This window comes from Lethenteron reissneri, chromosome 18 (genome assembly GCF_015708825.2).
Source record: "Lethenteron reissneri isolate LAM-NWPU_2019-01 chromosome 18, ASM1570882v1, whole genome shotgun sequence".
Lineage (NCBI taxonomy): Eukaryota > Metazoa > Chordata > Hyperoartia > Petromyzontiformes > Petromyzontidae > Lethenteron > Lethenteron reissneri.
The window spans coordinates 4,197,501-4,218,178 of NC_083796.1; the positions used below are offsets into that span (position 1 = coordinate 4,197,501).

Below are 20,678 nucleotides of genomic sequence, written 5' to 3' on the forward strand. Positions count from 1 at the left end.
CGGAGTAGCACTGATTTCGGATCGGTACCCCAGTTGCGGAGTTAACTACACCCCCCTTGAAAAAATAGTGTTTCAGAAATAAAATATTTAATTGCCTCGGCCATTTTGTATTATTTGGTAACCAAGGGTACCGCCAGAAGGATCAATTGCTAATACAAGCATCGAGCAAAACCAGTTGAGAGCGTGGATATCTGCAATTTCTGCTGGAAACATTGACTTAGCTTGGCACAAATGCGTAAAGCCAGTGCTGCAATTACGTCCTTTGCACACGCACGCGTACACGCACCCTCGATTGCATAGTATGCCGGGGGCAAAGAGGCGTCATCCTCCAGCAGGATGGAGTTGTGCGTGAGCATGGCGCCTGTGGCCTGCATGTCACCGGCGCTCTGCACCAGCTCCTCCTCCAGCATGCTGCTCCACTCTGGGCTCTTCAGCCTCACGTGCAGGATGTGCCGCAGAACCTGGTTTCGCACAGTAATGCACACCACGTAGCAAGACATGCCCAAAGTCAACTTCCACGAGGCAGCCGTGATTCAAAACTCTATACGAATCCAATTATGATTTATCTTCAGACAAGAACTGCCACAATATTTAGTAGACAAAATACCTCTCCAAGTTGGAATATATATGAAAAAATGAGTTAAAACTCTCACCTGTATGCCATTGATGCAGAGAATTTCTAAAGCGGATCGACTGTCTCGGAAAGTAACCACCATGTCATTACCTGCAAATCTATGCACGCACGCACACCACACACGTGCACGGGCAGATACAGGTGATCACAGTTATTGATCAGCATTGTGCACAAATGACACAAACATGTACTGAAGACAACTGGGGTATTGTACAAGAATAGTTGTGCAAGGTGAGTGGCACAAACCGGACAAGTGTGACATCCCCATAGCCCGCCAAGATCCTCAGAAGCTGCTCGATGCAAGCGTCATCAAACTCCTCGCCAGAGTCGAGGGACAGCACTGCACTTGCATCCGGTGGTCCATGGGCAGCGATTGCTGCCCTCAACACCCCCTGCATGGAGCCTGGGGTCACCTCCAGTAAATCCACGTCAATCAGAGCGATCACGGGCCTAGGAAGGTAATAACATATCACTCGTCAATCTCCAAGTCGGGAAAATTTACGACTCATTCACTTCAACTGCAAACAGCCCACACTATGCTGTTTTAACGTAAACATTTTCTCCAATTGTATCCTGATTGTGCAATAGGCATCATGTCATGAGATACAGTATCTATTTGAGCCAAAGCAGTGCAACCTTTTGTGATAGCGAATGGGTCATGGAAGCAAACATCACAGGGCTATCAGTGAGGTCTCTTCAAGTGACCTCTGGTCCACAATAGGGACAGCACTTTCCCACCTGCTCTGCCACTGACAGTCATGTTCGTTGCATGCCCATCAAACAGATCATTTAAATTCAGAGCTGGAATTTATCCAAATGTAAACGTAATTATGGTTGTTTAGCACTAATTGCTGACTCGGCCGAGATCATCAACTTGCTACATATAACAACTTGCATCCATCACAGGTTTCTGAAGCCTGGATTTGAATCCAACATTTCAGTGGTGGCAGCGAAGCGCTCCTACCTCTGAACTACTCAGCCTACTCTAAGCCCACTACTGTAAATTAATTCTAGATTTTAAGCTTTCGTGACTGCAAGTATTCATATTCTTAGGTTTTTTCGGTAAAGTCACGTAGGTAAAAAATTAAAATTAATAAAAGTAAAATAAAAAATAAAATAAAAATCACGACGTTTCGGAGGCAACCAGTATATATACGGGGTAGTATCCCTTGGAATCTCTCATTTACTTGATACAGCTATCGTGCTGTGACGGTTCCACCTGAAGACGGAAGCTTGTGTTGCCTCCAAAACGTCGTAAATTTTTATTTTTATTTTACTATTAATTTAAATTTTTTACCTACGTGACTTTACCGAAAAAACCTAAGAATACTGTGAATTACAAAGTAAAATAACCTTTAGATAACATGATATGCATGCACAGCACCTGTGATCGGATGTCTTGAGCTCAGCGCGGCTGTAGTGGATGAGTGCTCCGGGGTTCCACAAGTGAGGCAGTCGAGGCTCCACTCCGGCAGGTAGATTTAATAAGTCGAGCTCGTCAGCTGCTCCAAGGGTGTTTACATTGCAAAAGAGAAATGGATTCAGTTTTGAGTTCAATAGCACTCATTACAACTCTGATTTCATCAAACATGACAGAGGCAAATTCGGGTATAAACAAGTATAACCCGTAAAAACAAAGTTTTTCACTATAAATCCTTTATATGCGTGGCGGCTAGAGTCCTCTCGTCCTCTGGCTTGAGATGGCTGCCACCTATGGGTCAGATGATTGCATTGCACCATTTAGCAATTGGTAATTAAATATAATTTTTTTGTCCTAAAAAGTGTAAAATTTTGGAAATGTATTTTCACGAACATTAATTGTCACGCACAACGAGTCTGTGTGGAAAATGTCAGCTCGATTGGATCACGGGAAGTGGGTTAAAAAACGACCGAAAGATTTGCACGGTCGTAAGCAAGCAAGCAAGTGAACTTAATATAAAGGATTTAAAAGGGGATTTTCAGAACAAGACACCTTCTTGATTCGATCAATGCTGCATATTACGTGCGGATTCTTTTGGAAGAATCATACATGATGGAGAGACAACTGGGAGTTAATGCATTGGGACTTAGTTGGCATGAGAATCGTGAATATTAAAGGGGACAATTCAAACCACTGTAAGATAATGAATATGCTATCCCCAACAACAAACCATAATGATTAAAAAGGTCAAATAAAAGTGTAAAACGTATTATAAAAGGTAGCATAGAAAAAATAGATAATTCTGTGCACACCGTAAACGAGATAAAACAGGCAAAAAGGTTACACATGCAAGCAACACAAGACGTTAGCGCACCACTCTTCTCGAAGGCCCACTTGTGGCGATACCACAGCACGCGGTCCGTCCAGGCCGGGATGCGGCACTTCTCGCTTGTGTCGTAGTCGTCAGAAAAAATGTCGTACTTGTAAGTGGGTGGAAAGTTTGTTCGGCCTTCGTGGAACCCACGGAATACCTAGACAAAAAATAGATTTAGAAATTACAAAGTGGTAAAGTACGCATGTATAACCGAGTAAAACTTATCCGTTTAAATAAATATGTCCATAACTGTTTGCACCTTTGAATTTTTTTTTTATGTAAGTGAATCATCTGTGCAAAGCAGACATGTATTGATTTGTCAATTAAAATCAATGATTATGTTCATAGCACATCACCCATAATCCATGTAATTCATTCCTAGTGATGAATACAACTTATTTGTAAATTATATGCTAATTTCACACTTTTTGAACAGATAAAACTGCAGACATAATTTACCAGTAACAGTACAAACAAGCAGGTAAAAATGAGACCATCGATTCTGAAATTGAATTCACAGGATATATCGCGGCTCACCGCGCCCAAGTTGCGCTGCTGCACCAGCTGATCGGCCTGCTGCAAGGTCTCCCAGTTCTTCTGTCGCACGAGCTCCTTCACCTCGTCCCCAGACAGGTCGATCCGGTAGTTAAAATCTCCACACCAGAAGACGTAGTCATGGGAAAACAAGCCGCGACCCTGCAACACAAAACAGTATCACCTCATTACACCCCCAAAACTAAATCATCGTTTCCCCGAGACCATATGAATGATAGGCATATGATACAAATTACAGCATGAAATATAATCCAATACAATATTTTCTAACATTTTCAATACATCCATCTAATCGTGGGTTTGAGAATCAATTAATTTTTCATTTGTATACATTGCATGTAAAAGGATCATGCAAATCCTGCACCCACGAGGGGCGCTACATTCACAACACAAAATAGACCGTTCTCTTTAATTGATTCATGACCTTTCCGAATGGTAACTGATGAAATCACAACAAGGGCAAACAGTTACACGATGAATGAATAACACATTTTAAGCTTTCATAATGAGTGGCAAGACACAAGATTGGGGGACGTTACCATTGGGAAGGAAATTTTGCGAGCGATCTCCGCATAGTCTTCATTACGCTCGCGTGTGTGCGACTGTCCGGCGGCGAAATGTGAGCACACGAAGCAAAGGCTGCTGCTGTACATCTGGAGGCGGATGGCTACACCACCCTTGTTCCCAGTTGCACCCCCCATTCCTGTCTTCACCGTGTCCACAGCCACATCCCTGCAAGAAGACAACACAACAGCTTGTGACAACATGTCTGGACATAAAAGCAGAGGTTTACTGACACAAATGCTACATTTCGATTTAAAGCTTTCGTGACTGCAGGGATTCATCTTCTTGGTTCTTTCGGTAAAGTCACGTAGAAGGGAAATAATAAAATAATACAATTAAAACATCATAAAATAATTCTCACGACGTTTCGGCCACAACGCAAGCAGCCGTCCTCAGGTGAAGAACGCTGTCTTTCCGATAGACCTAAAGAAAGCCGTCTCGGGTGTGGACCAATCAACTTCAAGGACAGTGCATATTATTATCATTATCAGAGTTGCTTCTTTTTGTTTGCTTTTTTGACTACTTGTGTTGTGGTTATTGCAAATATGATGCCTTGAATAAAGGTGTCAGTTTTGTACCAGCTTAAAAGGGTAAAAACTTACTACTATACTTTCTACGTGACTTTACTGAAAGAACCAAGAAGACAAATGCTACAGTTCAAGTATTCCTGTAAACTGTTGAATAGTTGGTCAAAGAAACACATATTTTTCATGTTATAAAAAGTTAAATACATAAAGGCAGTTTTAATGTGGAGTGCGCTTGATCTCAAATGCTAAGCAGCATTGAGCCTAGACCGTGTGTGTATGGGCAATCACCATGTATTATTAGCTGCAGAGCTACATGATAGGTGGCAGAGAACAGTTCAGCAACATCAAATGTTGTAATGTACTTCTATGCTCGATAACTTCAGCAACCCACATTAACCAGCATGATGAAATATGGTCAAATTACCCCAAAACCCTGCAGAGAGAGGGGGAAGGTTATCATCCAGCAGTGGCTTGACAAAAGGAGGATTGTGCATGTACAAGCCTGTAACCTGCGTAGAGTGCAGCATACCGGACGTGAGGCGCATGGTGAGGGCGCAGGAAGACGAAGAGGCAAACCCCAACCAGCTGCTCGGAGGTCACCAGGATGTACTTGTGATCACGTGAGATTGTCTTCTGCAGCTCTACTGACCAACGCTTCTGATTTTCTGTACTGCAAGTGACACGTTTTGTTCAAGAAAATTACATTCTACATTAATTTCTGCAGATACTTCTCAATGTGTGTTGAGACTTTCCCAGAAGGCACATAAATTGAGATAACGCAAAAGAACGCTCAAATAATTCATCATTAACATGACCTTACGAGGGAAAAATATATGGTGAGCTGATGTTTCTGCCAATGACACAGAGAGATGGCAGGGAGATTGAGTGACATCGTCGGAGATGACATTTAGCACTGCGTAGCACGGAAAAAAACTGGGAAATTAAGGAAGTTTACATATAGACGAGTAGTTTGCTTATAATTATGTATACAATGTAAGTAAAATGGTTACATTTGAATATAGATTTGCATCATGGGGAAATGGAGCTATCAGTGAATTCCCCTTTCTTATTTGGAATCAGCTGTTTATAGACCAACATCTAATTTTACTGCCTATACATCATCTGAATAGACGTAAATGCGGAAACTAGTCTGCTAGGCATTGCAGAGGCTAACCATTTTGAAAGGGCTTGTCTAATGTTCAACACCCAATCTGTGTGTGTTCTAGGTAAGGATGAACAGTGTGCCATTTAATTAAAAAAAAAATAGTTATTACGTACTATCCATAATACAGGTTTTTAGGGTTAGATCACGTAAATATAATGGGTCGTTAAACCCAAATGCTCTCCAACACCGGTGTGCTGTACTAGTAACGAATTAGCATGTTCTGTTTAAGTGACAAACCTTACTAATTTGGTGCGTCGGGTGGTGGCGGGTTTAACGACACATTTATGTTTACGCAATCTAACCCAAAAAACCTGTATTATGGATGATGTTGGTCGCGAAAGCCTACGTGTTAAACTGTTACACACTATAAATGAATCTCGCATATTCAACATAACTAATGCTGTACTGCCACCTCCTGGCCAGGAGCAATATGCTGCAGCAATATGTCTCAGAAATGTATCCCAAGAGAGAAAACAACTCCGATTGTTTTTGTACTAAACCCAAGTTGCACACGTGCAGTTAGATACCAGAGTAAAGTTCAACACAAATTATTCTCATTTCAAAGACTGAGTAGATTGTGTGTCTCGACTGGCTTCCCATTGCCTTCGGGGTCAGCGATACAAGAGCGCCTGGCCTGTCCCAGCGTTGCCTCTACTTTTGATTGTCCAACGTATTTCTCTTCGCTCTCCTGTCACCATGCACTACAGCTCATGGTAGAGATATCTCGCTGTACGATGAGCACCTCCTCTCTTTACCAAGGAGCAGGGCCGTCACCGGCAGGTGTCGTTTCTCTGTAGTACCCCCCCCCCCCCCGCAATCTAGAACGCCATCCCGCTGCACCACCGCAGCATTCAATCTACAACAACCTTGAAGAGATTCTTAAAGGCCTCACATCTTTCACCTGGCTTTTGTACGACACCGAGCTTGGCTCAGCACCTCAAAATTACGGCCATTTATTTACGTGAAAATTGTGCGCGTTACAAATTGCATTCTGATACGAAGTATATATATTAAAAAAAAAGTTTTTCTGGCTGACTGGTTTTCTGGCTGGCGCCCAGGCAGGGAAGTGCACAGTGGTGACATCACCGCGCACACCTGCGTGATGACATCCCACAGTGTTGCGCCAGATTTGTGCGTGCTGACGTGACGCCTTGCCTCCATCCACCCTTCACCCCGGCCATATATCCCGCGCATATACGCGGGTAGTGGTAGTTATTATGAATTAAAATGTCACAAAAAGTTTATGATAAAGGATGCTTCATAGACTGAAGGCATAGGATTATGACCAATGTTTGTATGTGTGTGGATGAGCTGTGCATCAATACCTGGCACTCACGATGTTTCCCGCATTCAGCTCCACCATCTCTTGGAACCCGATTGCAAACACATCTACAGGAGTGTCATCTGCTGCACAAAAGCAATTTTACATAAGTTTCCATGAGCTACTTTGCATCACTATCAACCATTCATAATTTCACTATACGTCCTCCTCTGACACCGCACGTAACTTTTCCCCCTCAGCCCCCTTACGATTTTAAGGAAAAATAAGACAAACACTTTAAGTTTAAAATGTAGACTTCGGCACCAACGACACTTACAATGTATCTTCTTTTGTTTCAAGATGTTTATTGTTGGAAATGCACCCTATTCTAGAAAATGTGAATTAAGAAAATTTCCCCTCCAAAAAATGCAACCCATGGTCTGGGGGAAAAAAAAGAGTGCGTGCAGGCGAGTCAGTTACCTTGAAACGTAGAGATGGCAGCTTGCTTGTGGTTGTCCAGCAGCCAGTCTGACAGCGTCTGGTGCTTGAAGGCAATGCTGCGCGTGGTTTTTCCCCCGTTCACGTTCCAAGTGGCGATTGCCACGCGCAGCCGTTTTGGGTGCGTGTACTCTCCGTGACGCTCGCACAACGAGCGCAGCAAGCGCACAGATGCTGTCATCAAATTCACAACGACGACAATCAAACAGTTATTTTTGTGTTGACAATTAGTTAAAAGTAGTACGATACGCTACCAGACAGAAAACATATATAGTGTGTGAAAATAAACAGATGATACCTGTTTGCAGGAAGTTTTCTGCCCCTGCATGGTCATGGAAGGCAGAATAGACAGTAGGTTAACAAACATGAGGTGAATTGACATGGATAGACATGCGTAGTCAATTGTGAACCTCGTGTTCATGTTCATTATTAATAATTGGGTAATTTAAGTAGTCAACAATAATTTTCACTGAATCAATAAACTGCCTATATTTGTCAAATAGACTTATTTTGTATCACGTTTCACCCCACTCAATGCAATTCAATACACTGCCAGGATTCTGATTCACAACTGAATTCAGAAAAACATTGTTTGGGCTCGTTATTACTTTCTCATTTGTATTCCTTCATTTGACTCATTTTTACTGTCTCAATTACACAACTACATCCATTGGAACCTCCTTTGCCAGTAGCAAAATATGATAATTGTTTTTTTACCCTTTTATCTGGCAACAAAACGGACACATTTTTATTGTTGCCAGATAAAAGAGTAAAAAAACAATTATATTTTGCTACTGATAAAGGAGGTTCCAATGTTGTAAATGCTTACCCCGAGCTCTCATACTCTGATGGTGCATTGTCTTTGAGTTGTGTGCCTTATGGCGTCATCTGGTCCAACAACATGTGAGACGAGGCTCTAAGAAAAGCTGTTTCGGGTGTGGACCAATCAATTTCAAGGACAGTGCATACATCATCAGTTGTGTGTTTTTTGTTTGCATTCCGACCACAGGTATTGTGGTCAATGCAAACATGACTCCTTGTAAAAAAGGTGTCAGTTTTGTTGCCAGATAAAAGGGTAAAAAAACAATTAACAACTACATCCACCAAAATGTTCACATTTAAGCTCATATAATTTGCATAAATCATAAATGATCAAATCTTACACGCAGGATTTGATGAACATAGGGTTTCTGATTATTTTCAGTGCTGGCAGAACCCTTGGAAATTCAGACTTTAGCACCTCAGAGAAATGGCGACAGGTTTGGACAAACGTCAATAATCAAAACAAGAAACCGATTGCTGATCTCACGGAAGATCCACGGGGATTTGATGAACCTTGAAAAAAATGGTCCACATTCAATCCAATCTATACATCTCACTGCAGATATGTCAACTACCAGCTTCAAAAGTGGAATTCAAAGAGAGCCCTAGAAGCGATTTCGGAAACAACGTCCAAACCACTCACCACATAGAGAACCACTGTGAACTCTTAAACTTCAAGAGGCATTAAAGCAATTTGCCGCACATAAAGTGAAGCCATTTCCTGGCTAATTAATATGGACATAGTGGCATTGCATCCAACTACATGCAAGAAGAAGCGTCTATTGATGATTGTGCATTTAGGCGCTGGACAGAATCATGCTGCATCGCACAGCAGCCACTGAGCCGTACCACGAGTGGTGGGCGTGATCAGCGTGCGGGCCTTGTCAGCCGCCTCACTGTTGAGCACACATCCCAGAAGGAGCAGGTCCATGGCCTCCTGCTTGGCGCCATCGAAGAAGTTATTCTGGATGGTGCGCGTCACGGAACGTGCGCCGTCCTTCAGCTGCCCAAATTCCCCGTGGTGGCCTGTGAATGGCACCAGCGCCTGCATTTACCACGCGCCTTTCGGCTTCCCACCTTGCATACATTGGAGTCGGCAACAAAGTTCAGTTTGGGAATACGTATTTAACTACTTCAGTGGATGTTGGACTCTCACCATTCGATGTTCAACGACGCCAGAGGGGACATGAAAAGAAAAAACACAGCATCGTCAGTACACGTCGCAGCAGGAAGGCACACAACACACAAGGAGGTAGTTGATGCAAACACCAATTTATGCACAGTGAATAAAACATCCAAGTCTGTAAAACGATTGGGAAAACATTGAAAAATCCGAGTACACAACATCAAAATTATTGAAAAAATATTGCAAGCAATGGATGTAGGAGATACATTGTGGCGTTGCAAGTCTCTGATGAATGGCGATGACCTGGGAAGGTCTTCATCTGGCAGTGGATAGACCATGGCAAACAATGATGATGAAATAAAATGTGTACATGCACAACTGTTGTAGTGAGTAAACGTCTGGCCTTAAGCAAGAACCAAGACGATTCTGAAAACTCGTCAATATTCAAGTGTTGGCAATCAGTAGTGCAATGCATGTACCTTGGTTTTTCCCTCGAGTGCGCCTGTGCCGGCATACATTTTGCTAACCAGGTCTCCGACCGCAGACCAGAGGGAACGGAAGACCTCGTCAAAACGAGCAACCATCTGGGGCTTCTCAGCCAGGCCCAGGTCCTCCAGCTGCCTCTTCAGCATCTGCAGAACCCACAAATATGGCACTTGACATGAAGTGATTGTTAAATAATGCTCATGAATGCATTAAAGACACATGTCAACTAAACAAAATGTGGGTGTTAGGGAGTTCTTACATCCACGGCAAAATGGGTCTGCACAGAGTTTGTCCGATCCAGACAGTCCAAGCAATTTGTTCTCACGGTCCCTTTTTGGACTCTGGAAAACAAAAATTAAAAAAATTAAAGCGTGCAACTTTCACGTGAAAAGGTTCAAGAAAATGTAACTCAACAACTTTTATAGGGCACAGTCCCATATCCTACCTGCTCACGACACCTTCATGGAAGCAGTAGAAGCCGCACTGCTCCAGGAAGGGGCGCACCTTGGTTCCCAACCCAGATTGGAGTCTCTCTGACCGTTGGCTGCTGCCCTTGAGTAGCAGGTGGTAGTCAAAGTTGAGCATGGGGATGTCGCTGGCATGGCGAGATGCCTGCATGTGGCTCTGCACACCGTAAACAAAGCAGTGGCTCTTTAATTAGTTCATGGCAGGTACAGGACAGGTTGAGATACAATTTCCCACTGATGTTAGCAATAACAAGGTATTTGAAAGCAGGTGGCTGAATTTATCGCACAGCACACGGACCACTGCACAACTACTCCCCACCAAACACGAGCGCACACACTCATACATACATGTATATCTATGATGAAATTATGATGAGTACCTGAAAAGCCTTGCTTAGCATGTGTTCTCCCTCTTTGCTCCCTAGAAGGTTAACCACCATCTGCTTGCCATATAGCTCCTTCAGCATTGCAAAATGTCTGTGGCAAATGCCCACACAAAAAAATAACAGATTAATAAATAATATGGACAATACTTAAGCCATTGTATGTTATGTTTCTCAGTTCTGCCTGCTTCCAGTGTCCTATTTGTGGTAGGCTACGGTATTATTTGTAGATATAAAGTAAATATAACGGTATAATACAAAACAGCTCTCTCAATAGCACTCCAAGTATATATTTTTAAGTATTGTTTACGATAGCATTAACTTCTGAAGTTTGAAAGATATTCACCAATGCACTACTTTGTGTTTTTACAAAGTGTTTAGTATTTGTACGACTTGAAAGCTAGTTGAAATACTTGAGACCAAAGTGCTGAAAAAGCTGGTGTCTAACTGCCCATGACCAAGACCAATGACTGAATGAATAAAGCTGCCAACAATGCATGCCTGTGATTTCTAATAACTTGATAAACGTGACAATTTTGTCGTGGGTGGTGGAGGGTTAATCATAGGAATATTGGCTACGAAGTGGTCGAATGTAAAAAACAAATATGGATCAATGCCTGGGATGCTAACATATTAACCAAGAGCCATCACTGAAAATGATACATTTTTGAAGATAACTGCAACACAAAAAAAAACTAAGGTTCAACTAACCTGTCCAAAGCTGGGGCATTTGCTTCGTAACCCCGTGACATTTTCACACGATGTGATCCCACCTAATGAAGCATACATATTGCATTAGAAACTGTGTCAAGGATAGCAAACGATTTGTTAAAAATGTATTATAGAATAAATAGCTATCAGTTACCTGCAGCCCTGGCTGCTCCCAAAATAGAGGCACCGATCCACGGAGTTGGACAAAGGAAGTCACCTCATCATCTATAAAAATTATCTGAAAAAGATTGCAACAAAACTCATCCTTTTACATTCTCAAAATTATATACACTTTCATCGTAAGTTATCTATTATATCGTAACCTTAGTCATCATGTTTCACTTACTGTAGTATTGCTTAAGACATTTTTACATACAAAACAAGAGGCCCTGTTCACATGTTATAAAAACTGTCAGAATTGTCATAAAACTCACCTGCTCAGTTTCGCAGAAGTTTGCAACCTGCCCGGAGTCATCAGCACCCCTTACATTGAAGCGTGTGCCAGCGCGGGCACAACTCACCCGCGCTAGCACGCACACCTTGGCCTGCTGGTGCGCAGCGTACAGCGTGCGCACACCCACGCCGCCGCACATGACCCGTAGAAGCCATGCCCCACAGTCCACGCCACACTGCCGCAACGGCACGTGCAGCGCCGCGTTCCTGCCGAGAATATCGGGTCAGCGACACGTGCCGAGGCTACTTTAGTATATGGCCATGATACGTGGGCAAGACATACAGGATGTCCAAAATACAAAAGAACAGTCAAACTGTGTTGAGGCATTCAGTGGCCTCTGTGTCTGTAGTGTTCAGCGTGGGAAGACCTCCCCTGTGTAAAGCATGATTTAAGACAATATTAAATGTGTAATATAATTTCGTCAATGTCCATTGTCAAGTAGTGTAGGGTGCTTATAAAGATTTAATTTCAACAATGCACCGTGGTCAATCTTTTTCACTCAGGCGTTTTGCTGCTCAAAATGTGTTTGCATGTTTTTTTATTGTTTAGGTGAGGATTAACTGTTATTCTTTGTTGAATTGTTGAAATGTTCTATTGTGCCATTCGTATACCCCCATCCCTTGGGGCTCACCCTTGAAAACCAGCTTGCTAGCTGAATGGGCCTTCCTCCAGTATACAAAAAAGAAACACAATATTTACCCAACAACCAGAAACACAAGTTTGTTTATAAGTAATGTTAACAGTGGCTATAGGCCATCTAATCTATTTCAGTAACACTTTGGCAGCTATATCAATCCTACTGGTGACGTCATAGGACACATTTCCAGTTTTCAGTCACTGCCAGTTTGAATAATTAACTTCTGGTAATTATTCAATGAACAGTTCATTGAATAATTAAATGAAACTTGGTGCAAAATTCTCAAATATGGTTCAATTTACGGTTCTCTCCATGTGGGTTAATTTTACCTACTAGAGGATAATGTAATGCCGTCTTCAATGACAATGTAAACATTAGTAATGCAGCAATGCCTTTGAGCAAGATGCTTATATTATAAAACTCATAACAGAGGAGATGGACGGATTGCTCTGAAGTCAAGGAACTGAGGTGGAACAACCGAGATCCTGAGTTCAATTCCAGGAAACTGTCTGGGGTTAAAGCACATTTTCAAATGTAGAGTTGATGGTCTCAGCCCAGTAACCAATAGCTGCACAAATATAATTTAATTTTGAACTTAGTTTGGCAAATTCCAACTCGGAGTTAAATCATTAAAATGTAATAAATCTACCCGGGCAAGTATTAAAATGCTGCGTTCTAGTGTTGATAATCATTGTACAGTATGTGCCCTGAAGATGGGCCATCACACAAAAGGTTCCCGATGATATAAATATCCTTATAAGGCAGTATTGTTGATGCATTGAGTTGTTTTGTTCTGTGATATCTCCTTCTACAACCATAATATACAAGTGCTAATGCACTTCTCTGTAAAAGTTAAAAATTAATTTTATTATGTCTCACGACATAACACCAATAGCACAAACAAGATACAATCTGTGGGGGGAGGAAACCCTGCCACAGTAAAGAATTGAAAATGTATACAACAAAACTTAGTGAGCAGACGCACCAGCAGAATGGGTTATGTTGTGCCGGGTCGCCTTGGCCTTGCAACTGAGCCCTGACGCTCAGGTCGTATGTGTTGCCTACGCCGCCGCTGCTGGAGAAGTAGAAGGTGCCAGTGGAAAGCAGGCGGCGCAGGTCTGCAACACGGTCCTCGTCCGACGGGTCTCCTTGCAGGCTCACCATCTCGACGCTCGTGATACGCATCACCTCCGAGTCAACGATGCGGCCCACTGATGCGCAGCCCGTCACCAGCACCAGGTAGCGCAGAATCACCTCACCTTTACCATCTCCAGCAATGAGAAAAATTTGAGATTTGTTTTAACAACAGCCTCAAGAGAATTCAAAGGCTAAAGATGTCCAATGTCTCCATCCAGCAGTGAATTTTAAAAAGCACTGTAAATGTTAATGGTGTAATTAGATTACCATTAGTATTAAAATTCCAAAATTACACGTGTTTAGAGAATTATAGTTGGCTCAACCTCTTATAAATTATAGCTGGCTCAACCTCTTAGAAATAACACTGAAACAACAAACAAATAACGCTTCACCTAAAATATGTAACTATTCTTCGATTAAACTCCTAAAATAGATTACTGCTCAAGATACTGTAGATTAATCAATTTGAGCATGCGAGGAACTATTAGTTGCAACTTAAGCAAATTATATATTCAACATTACATTTAGAATATTAAAGCAAACGAAACTATACATATGAGAATATAAATTATAGGGTAAAATATAATAAGATAGTTGAATCAAATCATCATCCCTAGTTGTGATAATGAATTTACTTTAAAGTGGGAAACTCGTTCTATGCCTGCCTTGCCTACGACGAGACTAAACATTTTTTTCTGAAATCATTACAGTGATTTCATTTCAAGTGACATAACCAAGCATGCACAGATGGCTTTATGGGTGAAACGGTGCAAGAATATCTACTTGACAGTTCCGATTTTAGGAGTTTATTTTCTGTGGCATTGCGACAAAAACTGCATACCCATGTTGAGGCGCAGCATGCCAAGACATCCATATGCATCCATAAGGCGGTTGTACTGTCCTTTTACCGCCTCTTTTTCAGCAGCAGCTACAAAGACAAGCAAACCAGTTAGACAAATACACGTGCACATTTGATTCATGGCTTGAGTGAGACCAATCAAAATGCCCTCAATTATAGGTGTAACACAAGCAGAACAACACTAAAATGACACCACAAATACATACACAGCACCGCAATGGCTCCAGATTCAAAAAGAAGGCATTCTTCACGGTTCCGGCTTTCCAAAATCACACTGTAGAGGTACTGTTCATTCTTTTGGAGCACTCGGAATCCTTTACTCAACGCCATGTTTCCCCTTTCTTATATTTGTCAATAATAATTCAGAAGATAGTCTCCCAAGTTGGCCTGTAGAGAAAACAGAAAACAACAAAGTCACCAACAATATATAAATATACTCATACACAGGTTTCAGTACAAGGGAATTTTATTGTCCCACACGGATTTTAAAAAGATCTTATATTCAATGCGGCTTGTTCCAGATTTGTGAAATCTCTTCAATTAATACATAAAATACAGCAGTGACATTAGAAGAGCACACGCAGATATTACTTCGGTGTATAAGATACTACGTAACTTTAATACGCTATGATACATTGCCTTCATACGCTTCCATAAGCTACGTGGCATTGGATTTGCCACTGAACCAGTTTACTTAAAGAAATAATCAGCATACATGGAGTTATCGAGTTCGATTCCTGTTGCTTTCCTTCAATGTATACGGGGAAATTGCTAAATAATCCATAAGGATAATATCGTAAATTTGGTGCCTGCGCCAGTTTTATAACAAAAGGCTATCATGAAGGCACTATGTTTTAAAGAGTTGAATAATGTAACTTTACAAATTTGGACCATGATGTCAGCACACATTTGCCTACTCAAAACGTAGGTTTCCATAGCTAATGCAGTGGATCCACATTTGTGTTTGGGTTAGGCCACATCGCATTTTTATGCCACAATTCTTGCCATTAACCCTCCACCACTCAACAAGATTGTCACGTTTACAGATATAGTATTTATATGTGCCAACGCATTGGTAAAATTCTGAGAAATAAAGCAACTGTAAAGCGGATTCTGTGTATTTTATGATAAATATTCCAGCACTAATCACCAGGGCGGGCTGCCAGATCCAAACGGGGAACCTCTGCAACAAATGGACAACAGGCTACTGCTGAGCCATGTCACTGTCTCAAGTGGCCTCTTCGTTACAAATTGAATATCAACATTAAATTGTATTGGCAAGAGTGAACCACAGCGCACATTTAAACTAAAACATTATTTAAATGTAATCACATTCAGTCCCAGTCCAAAGGCCGGTGCTCGCGTGGTTAAAGGACATCAATTGCACATACTGTACATTGTACATTCCATTTTAGCCACTCAAGAACCCAAGAGGTTTATTTTTGTAATCCAACAGCTGCTTCTACCGAAATACGTACATGGCCACGTTGCACGCAATACATTTACAGAATGAATTATAAAAGCATCTAAATGCAAAATAATTTCGAGACACTCGAAGGAGTTAGGGGACCCAAACAGTGGGCAGGAGGGTGGATGAGGATAATACGTGGGCGAGTATGAAGATACATCAGATAACTGACGAGATGAACAAAGGGTGCAGTGCAGATGTGTTGAAAATACGCCACTACACTGGTACTAATAACACTGGTACTAATATGGTTTACGCATTATAATGCGAAGTTTCACGAACGCTTGTGCAGTTTTGTGACCCTCAAGTACACGGTTAATAACGGAATGACATGAATTAGTAATCCGACCACCCAGGGTTGCAATGCAGTGAGAAGGCACGACACAATCTTAAGGTTGCGATTTAAATTCCGTCAGGGGCGACCCAGCCCTTCATCCATATGGGCTCGATAAAATTAGTAGCCACTTTGTGAACAAGTCAACTCTCGTAATCTATACCGACTCACCCCCGCCATATGAATGTGGACTCTCCAACACTGTCTTAAGACAGATGAGAAACTTCCCACGCTCATTCGAGCAAGAAATTACTTTACTCTGTATCTTCTTCTAGTTATGTTTTATACTCACATTTATACTGGTAGGAACCTCCTGGTTACACCAGCCCACAGGGGATTATTGTCCGTCATGCAGGGAGGGGCTGGGTGGGGAGGGGAGGGTGGGGAGGGGCTTGGTGGGGTGGGTGGGGAGGGTGGGGAGGGGCTGGGTGGGGCTGGGTGGGGAGGGGCTGGTCACCCCGTGGTGCCCTTATAAAACTCAACGTTTAACCTACTCACGCCGGCTCCCTGCGCAGGAATGTGTTATTTGATTGTGCTAACGGTGTTTTGCTACATGATGAAGAACTGATCGTTCCGACAGCTCACTTCGAGCAGTGCAACCACGCCGTGCTAGAGAACGGCCAGGGAAGATTACATCACGTTATTTCTAAAGTCTGCACTAATGGGGCCATCCATTGAGTAGGTACGCAAAAATCTATCAAAACATGACCCCCTCCCCCCTCCCTGCGTACGTACGCTTGACACCCCCCCCCCCGAATCCTATAGAACGGCCGATATTTAATCCACGCAGAAACGATCAAGGATTAATAATATTCACGTGTTTAAGCAAACACTGCATTAAATAGTAAAGTAGTATGGCCACTTATTTTGCGGAGCTGCGTGACAGCTCGCAGTCAGGGGCACGGTGGCACACGAAGTGACACCTCTCCCAGTCACACTTCTCCCGGTAGCACTTGTTGTCTGGCAGCTGAAGACTGAACTGTGGTTCATTTGAAGGCCGATGTAGACAAATGATTATCGAGGCTTCACCCCCCCCCCCCCCCCGTTTCCTATGCGTACGGACATTGTCAGTAGAACCCCCATACGCAAGCGTGCACATTTGGGTTACCCCCCCCCTTCCATGCGTACTAAATGGATGGCACCTAAAGGACATTTGATTAATTACTGGCAAAAAGTCGTACTCAGATTGTAAATGTTGTGGATTTGCTCTCCAACACACCGGTGTTGCTGTACTAGTGACGAATTGGCCACGTTCTGTTTACGTGACAACCCTTACTAATTGGGTGTCGATTGGTGGCGCGTTTAACGACACATTTATATTTACGCGACCTAACCAAAAAAACTGTATCATGGAGGACATTTTATTCTTACATTAAACTGAATTGTAATGCTCAGACCTTTACAACGCTTAATTATGTGCATAACCTATTTATTTTACTGCTTACGGGGCTGAGACCATGATCAACTCGCGGCACTTGAAACTACAATTCTAACCCAGAACCTCGTAGATGCTTGCTAAATGTCTCCCCCAACAATTGACGTTACATTGTCTTGTGATCTGTGGCGCAATGGTTAGCGCACGCCAATTGTTAAGTCGCAATGGCCAGAGTGAAGGATGATCAACAACTCCCACGACGTGGGATGTTTGCCAATTTTATTTATTTAAATAAGGAGTGTTTATATGTCAAATGAAACCTAAATAGCCAAACAAAACGCACCAAGCAACGGTCCACGCAGACAAGTTCAAGGGCCCACTTGCTGTACTGCCATCTCCCGGCCACCTTTGACTTTGAACGATGTCAAGAATGACACACTGCACCGAACTAGTGCGGCCTACCTACCTCTGCCGACACCGGCGCACCGACACGGGCAGCTCAACTAGCCGAGGGACGGTCACACCGAAGCCCCTTCAGGTTATTAACAATGAGCAATAACAAGCGTCAACAGCGAGAAATCCCAACGAATGACATCAATGTACTTCTACGTGTTCAATCACTAGTATTATAATAAAAAAAACATAACATAACACATTTAATTAAATCCACTAGCGCAGATCCACCAATGGCATTGCAACAGTCGCTCCATCGCAATGCAAAACGAACGCCTCTGTCGTTAACACGGTGTGCCCGTGGACACTTTGACCGTGAACATGTGGAGTTTATCGTTCAACAATATCGAGAGGAATGTATTTCTTAAATACATCGTCGACGTTTTACCGTGAGGGACGATGATCGCCCTCGCATCACGACGCAGCTACCCCGTGCTCAGCTCGGCCGCATCCGCCTCCAAAAACCCTAGCGCGGATTAGCGCGAGGGACATCGATCTGCGTCTGTGATTGGACGACACCGCGCACGTGGGCCGGCAACGCCCGCACACCATTGGCTGAGGGGTATCTCCAAGGGCAATGGCCCCTAGCAACGGCTAAAGCGGAGTGGGAAATATAGCCGCGCGGGTTTTCCGCATAGCGGATATTGCAACGTTGGTCGTCTGCCGTGGAATTTAATAACGAATAATAATATAAATTTAAAACAAAATATCACTCTGCCGTGTCCCGACATTTATCAGTCTTTGTTTGTAACGTACGCGCGTTTTTTTTTCATTATACATATTGACACATTTTTCCGTATACAACGTTGAATGCTATTTAACGTAAAGAAATGTTGCGGTTTGTAAATGCTAACGTTGCCCAATTAATAACAGGCGTTTAAAAAAAAACAAGGGCATTACGAATATTTTTTATATTTTTTTCCCCCGTTAAATTCCACAGTCACCAATCCTTAAAACCGATACGACGGCTTTGGCGATGCCTTCATCCAGCAGTGAATCGATCATGGCTGCTAATGATAAATATTGATATTGGGTTGCAAAGGGGAAAAAGTTGCTGTTGTTGACAGAACTCGTCTGACCTGAAATTTCACGTCTCACGAGTGACAAGAATCACAGTTACAATTCTCCATCCCATCCACCGGTCTCATGCTGCAAATAATAATACATACAATTTATCATTTGTGCCAAGGCCGTAATTATAATATTCAAATATGCTCAAAATATCCCCCCCAATATATTGCTATAAAATAGATTTCTGTTAATATGATTGTGCTTTATTAATCCCTAATCTCTGCCATGACATACAATGAAACAAAAAAGGTAAAAAAAACAGCAATGTAATACAGTACACTATTAGAAATTATTGTACAAAATAAATAAAAAGTCCATCCCATGTGTTAGTGAATTTTTTAAATATTTTAGTCAGGAAATTCGTTTTCAAATTTAGATTTTTTTTTCTGGGGGGGGGGGGGGGCAGACCCCCTGGAAGATTTTGCCCCCCAATGTTGACGCCATGACTACGGCCTTGATTTGTGCATTTAATTATACAAAGCCAGCTCTGGGAAACTAAGCAGGGTGTAGACTGGGTAGTTGTTGGATGAGTGGCTACGATGCAACACAGGTGTTATAGGCTGCGGACTTACCTTGTCAGCAAAGGGCAGAGCAGCAAAGCCAATGTCCAGGGTTGTCAAGATGTCTTGTGACCCCCAATTAATTGACCCTAGAAACACATTCCTGCGGAGGGAGCTGGTAGGAACGTTGGATTGCTCGGTCAATGGCCAGGGTCAACGGCGGCGTGGTGTATTCCGCAAATATGCCCGACTGTGAGGGCGGGCACAAGCCGGCGTGAGTAGGTTAAACGTTGAGTTTTATAAGGGCACCACGGGGTGACCAGCCCCTCCCCACCCAGCCCCACCCCTCCCACCCCCCCACCCAGCCCCACCCTCCCCACCCAGCCCCTCCCCACCCAGGCCCACCCTCCCCACCCAGCCCCTCCCTGCACGACGGACGGACACAATAATCCCCTGTGGGCTGGTGGAACCAGTGGGTTCCTACCAGTAAATGTTTGTCTCTGCATATTCATTCATGTTTAAAGTAAACCTTACTCAAAAGAATATATTAAGTTTTAGATAATTAAATGGGCCTCACAAAATATGTGGACCACCCTGTACTGTGCAATGCTCGCTTTCACAACCCCGTTTTGACTACTCTTTGTTTTTTTCGGTAAAGTCACGTAGGTAAAAAATTAAGTAAAATAAATGAAAACAACTAAATTAAATCACGACGTTTCGGGCGCAACACAAGCGTCCTTCTTCAGGTGGGGACAATGTAGCGAAAGCACAACCGCTTAAGTGTGTCTAAGAGATGGTTGTGACGAGGAATTATATAGCAGAGGTCGCAAACGGGTTTTGATTCCTTACCCGTACCCGGCCGCACCAGGGTCGCAAACGGGTACCCGTACCCTACCC

The 20,678-nt window shown here is 42.8% G+C and overlaps 1 protein-coding gene across 4 annotated transcripts in view; it reads right to left on the bottom strand.

Annotated features, from left to right (window-relative positions):
* The window catches only part of SYNJ1 (synaptojanin 1), a 28,492-nt gene extending 8,457 nt beyond the window's left edge, over positions 1-20,035 (bottom strand). For 2 of the 4 annotated variants that reach the window (XM_061553489.1, XM_061553493.1), the window contains exons 1-23: positions 18,599-18,709; positions 14,787-14,967; positions 14,563-14,649; positions 13,570-13,852; positions 11,928-12,153; positions 11,648-11,731; positions 11,494-11,555; positions 10,780-10,876; positions 10,378-10,556; positions 10,192-10,273; positions 9,926-10,078; positions 9,170-9,323; positions 7,797-7,820; positions 7,481-7,672; positions 7,065-7,146; positions 5,104-5,244; positions 4,023-4,215; positions 3,466-3,624; positions 2,929-3,085; positions 2,019-2,136; positions 881-1,084; positions 654-732; positions 287-461 (exon numbers count right to left, since the gene is read on the bottom strand). In XM_061553489.1, coding sequence (XP_061409473.1) covers positions 287-461; positions 654-732; positions 881-1,084; positions 2,019-2,136; positions 2,929-3,085; positions 3,466-3,624; positions 4,023-4,215; positions 5,104-5,244; positions 7,065-7,146; positions 7,481-7,672; positions 7,797-7,820; positions 9,170-9,323; positions 9,926-10,078; positions 10,192-10,273; positions 10,378-10,556; positions 10,780-10,876; positions 11,494-11,555; positions 11,648-11,731; positions 11,928-12,153; positions 13,570-13,852; positions 14,563-14,649; positions 14,787-14,910 — 3,055 coding nt within the window. In that variant the 5' untranslated portion in view covers positions 14,911-14,967; positions 18,599-18,709. Of the gene's footprint in view, positions 1-286; positions 462-653; positions 733-880; positions 1,085-2,018; positions 2,137-2,928; positions 3,086-3,465; positions 3,625-4,022; positions 4,216-5,103; positions 5,245-7,064; positions 7,147-7,480; positions 7,673-7,796; positions 7,821-9,169; positions 9,324-9,925; positions 10,079-10,191; positions 10,274-10,377; positions 10,557-10,779; positions 10,877-11,493; positions 11,556-11,647; positions 11,732-11,927; positions 12,154-13,569; positions 13,853-14,562; positions 14,650-14,786; positions 14,968-18,598; positions 18,710-19,853 lie in introns of those variants that run through there. The other 2 variants (XM_061553490.1, XM_061553491.1) reach the window with 2 other exon arrangements.
* Between the last annotated feature and the right edge of the window lie 643 nt (positions 20,036-20,678).